The 11,235-nt window shown below is 42.4% G+C and overlaps 1 protein-coding gene across 1 annotated transcript in view; it reads right to left on the bottom strand.

The window, feature by feature from the left end:
* Positions 1 to 1,421: 1,421 nt before the first annotated feature.
* The window catches only part of LOC133207527 (transmembrane protein 132B-like), a gene marked incomplete at its 3' end in the record, with an annotated part of 100,728 nt that continues 90,914 nt past the window's right edge, over positions 1,422 to 11,235 (bottom strand). The window contains exon 3 of the mRNA XM_061344505.1: positions 1,422 to 1,562. Within this exon, the coding sequence (XP_061200489.1) occupies positions 1,422 to 1,562 (141 nt within the window). The remainder of the gene's footprint in view (positions 1,563 to 11,235) is intronic.

Here is an 11,235-nt window from a genome sequence, read left to right as displayed (position 1 = left end):
AAGCCAGGTCTTTGCTGGCTGAGCTCTCACTCCACCAAAGGGACTCGCTGGCTTCTTTTACAGGTTTGGAAGGAACTGGGGAATCTTACCAAAAGATTCAGAGACAAACCACAGAGTGCCAGATGAAGCCCATGAAGCCCCAGCAAAACAGTGGTGGAAAGTGGCTAGAATTTCCTTCATCACAACCTCAAAGTTACAACTTTGACAAACGTGCTTATGAATAAAGAGGGGACTCCCCCCCCCCCTTTTTGTTCTAATGGGGAGGAAATGCAGGAAACAGCTAATGAACTGAAAGGTTTGCCTGACATTTCAAGTGCTACAGAGCCAGAAAGCTCTGCAGCACTTGACTTCACCAGAGACACTGAGCAGGGAATCACCTCCCTTCACTTCTCGCGTTTACAATGCAAATGTCTGCGTCCCACTCAGTCGCCTCCACTCTGCATCTTTACTGCAGAGAATCAGGCACTTTTTGCTCACTATTCCATCAGGTCTGTTTTACACATCCAAGGGGACTCTCACCTCTGCAGTGCCTATTTATCCCTTCTGCTAAAAAGCAAACTCGCACTAAATAGCTTTCACCTCAACACTTGTTTTGCAGGTACCCAGAGTTAGATGGGATTCATTTGTTCCCCAAATACAGCATCAGAAACTAAACAGAGTAGAAACTCTCTCTGCACTCCAAACCTCTGGCAGCAATCTTCCTGGGTCTAGACAATTACTAACAACCATTTTTCTCCTTTACAGGAGCTTTCAGGAAAAAAGATGGATGCAAAACACTCCCCACATGAAAATTCTGACATAGAGATTTCCCAATTATGATACAGTTTCAAGTTAAATTTATGCACAGTGTACTTTAAGTGTAGAGTAAGTGCACGGTAACAGAGAGAAATGGCTTGTATTGTAAATACATCATTCTGACTAACTAACAATGTAAATTTCTCATTAAGTTTGATACAGCTTGTGAAAGCATAACCATAGCAAACAGACACAGCATTCCTGAAACAGTTCATAGACTCATAGGTGCTTCACAGCAGTTACTTTCATGGCTTTTCAAATAAAGAAGAGAGCATTGTCCTATATTGCTTTCAATTATTCTTCATATTTCTCTATTTTAATCCATGCCTTTCTGTTGGCTCTTTGGCAACAGGGATCCTCCTGCTGCCCTGAAGGTGCATGAAAAGCAAATGTGAGCTATGATTAGTTGGCTGCCTCCAGTTTAATTAGATAATCTACTTGCAAAGCTCAGAAGTGAAACAAAAGGAAAAAAAATCTTTCATCAGATCACCTACAGCTCTTCCAAGGAAGCTGAGGAGGAAAAATTACTGCTATTAAAAGAGCAATACAACTCATTAAAGAAGCTATTCTCTGTCTCTGACAGCATTTCAGCAAGGGTTAAGGCACAGCAGCACATGGTGGCTTACCTGCTCTCTGCACTCGGGTCGTTGTGCACACATGTCACCGTGGCAGTGGTCCTCGCGCTGTCTGTTTCTTCTTGAACCCCCCACTGGTCTGCATCACTGACTCTGATGTCCAGGATCTTCACACCGGGGGCTGTCCTAATTCTGTTGGGGAACAACAGGCATTTCATTAGTTACAGACCTCCTACAAATAAATCCAAAGGTAAACAAGGAGATAAGAGAAAGTATTCCCTCTTCCATTAGTAACAGATTAATACATTTTAAGTGTAAGTCACTCTGCTTTAAAAATACAAAAAGAGGTCCAATCATTTTAAAGAGATGAAGTATGTGTTTCATTATGTGCAAAGCCAGTTAATCTTCAGCCTGAACAATGTGGAGAGAATAAAAATGCTCTGTGCTTCAGTGGCGCTACTTTGATATAAATGAAACAAATGTGAGTAAGCAGAAGTTGATTTAATTTGTGATGTCTTTCCTGCAGTTTAAGATGGAGACTCAGAACACTGTGGTATAAAATACATCCTCCTGCTCGCAAACCTTTGGGAGCAAGGTGCCTTTTAATGTTAGGGCAAGCTGCATGGAAAAAGAATGTGCTTCACTGCTCCAAGACCACCATGCAGGAAGGAGTGAAAGAGTTTGTTATTCTAGATCCAGGACTGAGGGATGAAAACAATCATGCAAGCATACTGGCATGTATCAAACTGGGCATGTCAAACTCTTCCTGCTGAAAATAATATGATGCTGACATGGAAAACCTTGATTTCCTAAGCACAGCTAGAGTTTCAAAGCAGTTTGGTAGCTGGTAAATGTCACCATTTTTTGGCTTTAAAAAAATTTGCTTACAAAAGTCCATGCTCCAGTGGGGCTCAGTGTTACAAAGAGATTGCCAAGGAATAGGAAACAAACTGCTTTTAATAGCAGGGACTTCATTTGTGCAGCTTGACCCCTGAAACAAGCCTGGGATTTCAAGAGGAGTGCTGCAAATATGCCTGGAGAACAATTAGGCAGAAAGCAAGAGCTGTAGTGCCACGTTCGCCACTGCTGCGACTCCATTAATTAAAAGCAAAGCCAAGAGGGACCTCTTAGTTGTATGGTGGAATGAAACAGCACTGCTGAGACTTGAAGCGTTACTTAACAGTGAATGGTGATGGATTTACCCCGATGCCTCGTGGCCAGCTGCTGCTCACATTACACTATTAAGAATTTCCTTGAAGTTCTAGCTGAGTTCATGGGTTTGGATCAAAGGAACTTCAAGATGCAATTGGTGGGGTTTTTTTCTTCTCAGAAGGAATTAATTCATCGTGCTTTTATGATATCTTTATTCTTGCCTGTAAGGCTTTACTGACTTGATGGGCCATATTCACGCCTGGCATAACCAGTCTGATGAAAAATGTTCCCTGCAAGGAGACAATTTTCCTTGCTATTTTTCTAATTGTCTCCTTCATGTTTCTCCACAGACATTCACATCTCCAAATAATGTGCCTCAAAGCTTATGTGCCCCTTTCCCATCACCTCCTCTTTCTTTCAGAGGAACACTCATTTATTCTGCAGTAATTACACCTGACCAAATAATTCCTGCCAGACACCTACATGGCTTCATTTCAGACTGACTTGTAATGTACATGAGAGAGAGAATTAAGCCTTCAGCAATGGATTCAATAATTTTCCTCATCAGACTCAGCCTCCCACGTGAAAAAAATAAAAAAACACTGGGGCCTGGCAAAAATAAAATAATAAATTAAAAATAAGCAAGTAACCAACCAGCACTTTATAAATGTTCTCCTTTGCAGGCGGAATGATGGGGTTTAACAAACTTGCCTCCCTACCACCCTCTCAATTTCTCATGTGTTTTCTTGCCAACATGTCTGGAAACCCCCAACCCACCTATCCACCCAAGTCAAAGCCTCAACTAATTAAAGGTTAACTGAAGGGCATAGGATGCTGTGGGGGGACATAACAGGACAGCTGGATTTTCCCCAGGATTCATCACCCTTTTTCCATCTGTCAGAAGCCTGGGAAGTCCTCCTACACAGCTTTTACACTACAGATATCTTCACTCTGCAGCATTCGCTTTTCATCTACTCTGATCCAAATCTAGCATGTCAGTTTACACCAACAAGGGTGAAAAGCAACACGGAACAGCTGCCTACCACACCTGGCCAGGCTTTCACTATGCAGCACCCCTGTACAGCTCCGTTCTTCATGGAAGCTGAAGCTGCTGCTCCTCTTCCCCATCATCAGTGGTCCTCACATCCAGTGTAGCAGTAAGGATGCAATAGCCTTAAATATCCACATCTATTTACATGGTTCAGCTATTCCAACCTCTTCCAGACACTGCACCCCAAAACTGTCTTCTCTCTTCAGCCAATCCCTCAGCTGTGTCTATTGCCCTCAGCCAGGGAGCTTTGCTGTTCTTCTCATGTCTGAACACAGCTATGAGATGCTCTTTGCCAGTGTGGACATCACATGAGGCTCCCCAATGCCTGCCCTCTTGGCTCACTGTTTGGCTTCTCCTTCAGGACACTGTCCATTAATAGGCGCCCCTCTGGGTTTTGGCAATGCTGTCTTGGCTGCTTGCTGCACATCCCCTGTCTTACTGGGTTAGCACCAAGTGAACATCCATACTCTGCTCCCCAACTACATCTTCCAAAAATGTCTCAAAACGCTGCATTTTAGGAAAATTTCCAGTCTAATCCCCTGCAATGCATCTGCTCTGGTGGGCTGAGACAAGATGTCATTTTGCATTTTTGGATATCAGTAGAGCCAGGAAGGTTGAAAGAGGGAAGAAACCGAATTCAGCTTCTCACTTAGGAAAAGTCAAGAAATTCAAATGAAACCAGCCTACATATGGGTGGTTTGAGCCTACTGTTCTTCAGATAAGTGATTCATATCTTTAAATCTGCCCCCAAGCTATACAGGCACAAAAATTATTGTAAGTGCTGGGGATGGAGACTTTGAAAAAGAGTAAGAAATTCCTACTCAAGCTGAGATGAACCGGAGAGAGGCTGGTGAATGGTCAGTGTGCAAGCCTGGGTTTATCGGCCTGCTCTGGGCAACAAACCAAGCCAAGCCTCTGTTATAAGCTTGGATGGATCATTTAGTTTTCTTATACCTCCCTTCCCTCTATATAAAATACTGGGAAGTGCTGCTCTTCCAACTCAAAGGGAGCTGTGAGGATAAATACAACTTCTTGAGAAAACTCTGATGTCCTTTAATTTTACCTGCCGACAAAAATTCTGCCAGCTCTGGGCTTGAAAACACAGAACTCACCTACTTAAGTATGTATGTCACAGGAGCATGACCCAGGAAGTAACTGTTGCCACTCAGATGGCTTAATAAAGCCACAATTACCTTGTATAAAGGGAATTGTGAATTTTTAATTCATTTTTTTTTAAGGAACAACATGAGAGCCAATGGGAAACTTAGCAAAACTGACATTTCCGTGAAAAACATCCTTTCTGAAAAGCCAAAATTTCAGACAGAAAACTGTCCTGTTGAAAAGCACTTGCCTGCCTTTAAAACATTACAACTCACATGGCATTTTGATAACATAATTAGCAGAGCTGTGAATGAGACTGAGGAATACTGAATGAGCTCAACGGAAGTTAGCCTGCAACAGAGCCCCCCAATGTTCCAGCCTGTATCCACAACCTGTACCAGAAATCACTATTCCTTATGCTCTCTTCCTTACGGGTGGAGGAGGTCCAGCACAAACATGATGTCCTCAGGAACTGCCTATCATGACACGCCCATAAGATCTTAAGAGGAGGTAGCTGAGAGGGGAAGAAGAGGGGTAAATGTCAAAGCTCTCCAGAACAAGGAATCAATGAAACAACTGCTTCAAGAGTGAATTTAGCCCTATTCCCAGCCATAAAGGCAGAACAGAGGAAGCTGCTTTCAGTACAGACTGCAGGATACATTTGGTATTCCTGGCAGTGTTTTTTCCCCGAACAGTGAGTCTTCCATTTACTGTAGAATGTAAAGATGGAAACATGATGGACTGAATGGAGCAGGCAAGCAGAAGCATCCCCAGCCTGCCAACTTGGAACAACCAGAACTGTCCTAAAATGCAATCCCAGCCTTAAATGTATGCCACTCCATGAATACAGCTGTGCTAAACCTCTTCTCTCAGTTACTACAACAGAGGGAAGGAAGAAGGTACAAGTAATAACCAGGGCTGAAAGCAACTTAAGGGCTACAAGAGGAATCTAACAGCCAAGCACTCAACAGAAGTGGTGCAGGGACTTCCACCACCTCCCAATCAGTTGAGTACAAAATCTACAAGGTAAATGCTTGCTTGCAACACCCCCCAGCAACACTCCCGGCAGTGGTAATTAGGAAGTGAAAACTTGGCAAATGGAACTTTAAAATAGAAACAGAAGGAAGATATTTAGGAAATAAAACGGGAATGTGCTCACAGCAGATGGAAAATGCTGAAAGTGATGAGAAAAAAGACTTTTTCAGAGCTATTTTAGAAATCCTCTTATCTCCCCCCCATCCCATTACGGGGGAAAACATGATCTGAGCTAAATGCACTCTCAATGACGTACTAATAATAATGGTTATGATAATAAATTTCACTTGCGATTTCCAACCATTTCTGAAGTCAGCCCTTCAACATGCATTTTTAGTCCAATTAAAAATGAAATCATTCTCCTTCCCTACAGGAAATCCAGGCTGAAGGCCAGTGTAGTTAACGTGCCTAAAATCACACTGTCACTGCAGAGCTAGAATGAGGGTGGATACATCCCGATTCCTGAGCTCACGCTTCAGCCCGACACCCCTACCCAGCATTAAGACCAAAGCTGAGCAGAGCTGAGTAATTCCGAGCCCTCACAGAGCATTTTACATATTTGAAGAATTGCACAAACGGCACATAATTAGTTCTGAGCGAGGACCCTGGGGAGTTTCCAGTTAAAACACGTGTGGTTTAAGATCCATTAAGCAGAGCACTATAAATGAAAATAATCACTGAATTCAGGTGTAACATCTGAGGACATTCAGGGTGTGAGATGGGCAGTGTTTCTATATAGGAAGTAATAGAAGCATCACTGCACAGGGGGTGGAGGCAAGTGGAGTTTGCTGGGAGATACAAGAAGAGGGTATGTGATTTGCAGCCATATTGAAGTTCATTCCATGCAACTTGGGAGGGAGGCACAGGCAGTTCATTGATGTGAGCATATGAAAGCAAAACCACGTGGGAATCACTGGTACAGCAGATGTAAGGCTGAAATGGGACGAGAGCTCCCCCACAAGAGGCACCATCCTTCTCTTTTGTGTCCTCCTAAGCTTCCTGGCCAAAATTCTCTGTGGGTAATCCAGAAATCTGAGGGAAATGAGCTGATGCAAACTCATCCAGAAAACATACGGCAGAACCAGGAATTATCCCTAGAGCTGCCAGGGAATATTTTGGTATCTTCACTACAAACCCACCCAGCCCTCCTGCTCCTGCTTTAGACCCACTAGTAACAGACAGTGTCCCCTGCACTGGCCAGGCAAGAGCAGTCTGTGGGTAAAGTGGTATGTGTGACATGAGAATGCCCTACCAGGTCCTAAACCTTCAGTAGCTAAGCAAGTGTTTTGTTTTCTGAAGTATTTTTCCAAGAACTTTAGTTCTTTGTTCTTTTATGTTTTGAAAGACTCGTCACAGATTTATGTTCCAACTACTTCCTCATCACATTCTCCTTAAAATGGGAACACTGGGTCAGCTGTGTTTGTTTCCACGGCTCCATGTTAATGTCACTATAAGTAAAGCTATCTAAGTATGTAAAACACACATCAAAATACACCAAGATCTTGCAAAGATCCAAGCCCTCTCCAAAAGGTCACAAGCACAAATAATATGATGCTTTACCGCAAAGTAAAAACAAGCAGCCTGCAAAGCCCTGTGGAGAGGTGTAGGTAGACAGCAGGCAGATGGCAATTTGGAACAGAGGGCAACTGCAGTGCATCAAACAAAAGGAAATCCCATGTAAAAGGGTTTGACTAATGGTACCTGCAGGTAAAAAGCTCAACATGGGCCTGATATAAAGCTCATGGCAATAGGTGTTCCCAGCGAAATAAGGTGGGAACTCATGGTGGGATAAAAAAATAAAAGCATGTTTGCCCTTGGGGATAAAGACAGCTCAGTACTTAGAGACAGCAACTTCCAAAGTAAGCTGGAGTTTTACTTCAGATTTGACCTCTACCTTTCATCCATGCTAAAAACCACTGCAGTGACTGCAGTCCTTCATTGCAAATCTAATGCATCACTGGCCCAAATTCATTTTCAAAACAAGACACAGATATGCTATGCTCTTCCCCCCAGTGCAGGACAAGGCTTTCTCAGCCCCACCTCACCTTGTGCCCTTTCTGTATCCCCTGACCTTAGCACTCTCTCACCTTTACGCTGTATCAGGAAATGGGCCTTTCCTCCCTCCCATTCACCTCAATTTCTCTCTGCATCTGTTATTTTTATGCAACCTTTTCTAGCTGTCTTATTTAACCCTGTCAAGCATTTGGGGATGCAGTTTCTGTGAAAGCAGTTATTACTGTCAGGATATCTCTGACATATATACACTGACAGGATATCCAGCACACACTCGAGGAAGAAAGTCAATGCCAAAGCACTGGGTAGGACAAAGCAGAGAAAATCAATAGTGACCAGCACAACGCAAGGCAGGAACAGCACTGCTCAACAGACATGGTGGCTAACATGAGAAAAGCCTTTCAGAGAACAGAAAACGCTTTGAAATAGTGGAGGGGATCAATGCTAAAGATTTAGGATGATGTAATTACCACCCTTCTACCTGAAAAGGTGAAGCCATCAACTTATTTTTTTCAGCCCATCAGATGTTTCAAAATATGCCAGGCATCCAGCTCAGCAGCATATTGGATTTTGAATAATGAAAAGAGTAAACAGGATTTTAATTTGAATTCTGACAGTAAAGTGCTTTCCATGTGATAAATTAACTATTAGGGAAGACAAATTAACACAACCTTCCCTTGAGTATGATGGTTTATGATTTTGAGAAAGCTTTTACAGAAGCCTCAAAATAAGGCAGCATAAGAAACAGGAGATGATGATGGGGGGTGTATTTTATCAAAATCCTCCTTCCTCCTTCTCAGCATGTGTAAGTTCTCTAAAGAAGTGCAGCGGATTTTCTCAAGAGCCCACCATTTTTCCTAGGAATGAGTACACATTTTAGGCTGGACCATCAGCTGGTCTGAAGCACCAGAGATGGATGGTTTTAGCAACTGCTTAATACTGAGAAGCTAAATGTCACATCTGTGAAGCAAGGTCAGAAAAAGAGGTGTCCCTTTTATAAGGGAAGGGATTGCAGAAACACCCTCTAGATACAATACTGTGCTACTACAATCAGCAAAGATTACATGAACATCTTCAAAGCAGCCTAACATGATGTTGTATTTCCATATCCAACAGAAAATTCAAAGACATTTTAAGGTTTCATCATATTTCAGCAGAAACTCTATTTTTCAATCTGTTCTCTCTCACACTTAGGTAAGCAAACAAGAGCTTAAAAAAACAGCAGACATTCTAATTGGCTTGAAATTAAAGCTATTAATTTTTATTCTTATATATTCCTGTCACAAACCAGATCTTGTTCATACGGGTTTCCAACACTGCTATGGAAACCTGAGAGATTCAAAGTCTTTATGTAACAGGAGATGAAAATGCCATCTCCCACAGGGAACACTGTTTTCTTTGAAATACATCAACAGTGGAATTTTGTCCCTCTGGGAGAAAAAGGGTTGCCAGGCACTGGGGCAGGAGACATCGAGTCCAATTCTATCAACTCCAGACATTTTATTAACCATTTAACTGTCTGGACAGCTTCAAAATGGGAATAAGGATGTTTCCTCACCTTTGCTCAGATAACCACACAAGGAGAAAAAAATATAGTATTTCTATGGTGATACTGTGCATTTGTATACTTAACAAGTGTCCAGATACTGCATTTCATTCTATTTCTGCAGTTTCCCAGTAACTACTCAAACATGCAGGTCAGTGTTCTGCAGCAACTGAGATTTTCCTCCTAAAACTAAAAGCCAAAATTTATTTGACTCCACCTGAATACATCGTTGTGCCTTTGACATACAAATTACTTCAATTATAGCATAAGCAAATATGGCTCTAGATTGTGCGGAAAGCTGTTGAAACTCCAGCAAACTCTTCACACTAGGAGGACAGGCCTGATGTTTGGGTTGCTGACCCACTAGCACAGCTCCAGTGATTTCCAGCACAGGGAAACAGATTCCCTGTCCTCTCTGCCTGGAGGGCAGGAAACACTGCCTGTAATTTGCAAATAAATACACAATTCCTTGACACATTACACTTCCAAAGTATCCAATAAATTAGGAACTATTATTACTACTGATCAAAAGGAGAAAGCAGGTCTTCTTCCGAGTCTAAATGATCCTTTTGCTACCACACACCTCATAACATCCCTATCTCATTAGGATGCACCACCAGCTCACACCTCTGCCTCCCCTGAACGAGGAGATTTTCCTTTATTCCACTGCCTCCGTTCACTTAACTGAGCTAAGAATTGTTGATCATTATTCAAAGAGCTCCAGGGCCTGCTGTCACACGCCCTTAGACATCTCCAAGAGTTGAACTATGTGCCCTCTTTTCTCCAAAACAACAATCTGTGGTGCACTTTCTCTGTAGAGAGAAGAGGTAAAATGCTGGAGTGGTTTTCTGTAACGTCTACAGAACAAAAATCAAAGCCCACTCAGTCTATTCACCCTTTCTCTCAAAGATCTAAAACACTCAGACTACATCCTTTACCTTGAAACCAATGCAATGCTGTAACAGATGAAACTTTTCCTTAAAGCCTACAAGTACAGGACAACATGCATTACCAAGTCTGAAGGTGTCCAAAGTATTTGAACTTGGAATTCTTGCAATCATGCAGAAACACAGCTTTGAAAACTATAATGAAAAAATCAAAGTAAGTCAGAGGTTTCCTCCCGCAAAGACAAAGATACTTAGAGGTTTCCTTTTATTGAAAGGCTCCTTTCAGAAATCAGCCCTGCAAAAATGTCTGTAGCCCCAATAGAGTTCAGGCCTCCTGTGAGAGAGCTTTTATAAAGGTGTCATTTTTCTACCTCTACAAGCAAAGAAAGCCCTGAAGGTCACAGTTTCAGGAGCACCTAAACAACAACAAAGTACAAGCTTTCCATCCCTCTTCCTGCAAAATCAGATAATGAGCTCCACAGCACTGTCTTGGTCAACACTGGAGGGGGGTTTACAGCAGTTAAAATAGTCCATCACTGTGGCTAAATTTAATCACCACCTTGGAAACTCAGAGATTTTCCATGAGTAAAGAGTGTGGTAATACAATTCAGATTAATATAATTACCTTTTACCAGCTATCAGTGTCTTTGACTTAAGATCAGAAAAACTGCCCTGTGTTGCTGTTGAGTACTACAGAGACTGTTGCATTCGTCAGACTGTGGCACAATCCCTCAGGCTCAGAGCACATTGTGACTGCAAATCCCCTGTCAGATGCCCAGAAGAGGCCACTGGTAGCCAGTCTGTGGCTACTCTTGAGACAGTGTGTGTAATCTGGCCAAAAAAGTACCCAACAGAGGAGGCCTGCATGCAGTGGACCTTCACACAGCTAATACACCTCTTTCAATGGTCTAAAAAGTACATGGGAGAAGACCAGCAGCACAGTTGATGGGCCAACAACATATTGACATGTCTCCTCCTCTTAGGAGATGAGGTTAAAAGCAGCAAAGGTCACCTTCACCTAAAAGGTTGCTTGAAACTGCACCGATAGAAAACAATTCAAAAAGAACATTAAAAAGAGCA

The sequence above is a fragment of the Neopsephotus bourkii genome, unplaced genomic scaffold, assembly GCF_033783945.1.
Source record: "Neopsephotus bourkii isolate Nb327-2 ecotype Australia unplaced genomic scaffold, CSIRO-AGI_Nbou_v1 NB_230, whole genome shotgun sequence".
Lineage (NCBI taxonomy): Eukaryota > Metazoa > Chordata > Aves > Psittaciformes > Psittacidae > Neopsephotus > Neopsephotus bourkii.
Note: the sequence above shows the minus strand (reverse complement) of the source record. Positions and strands in the feature narration are given on the sequence as shown.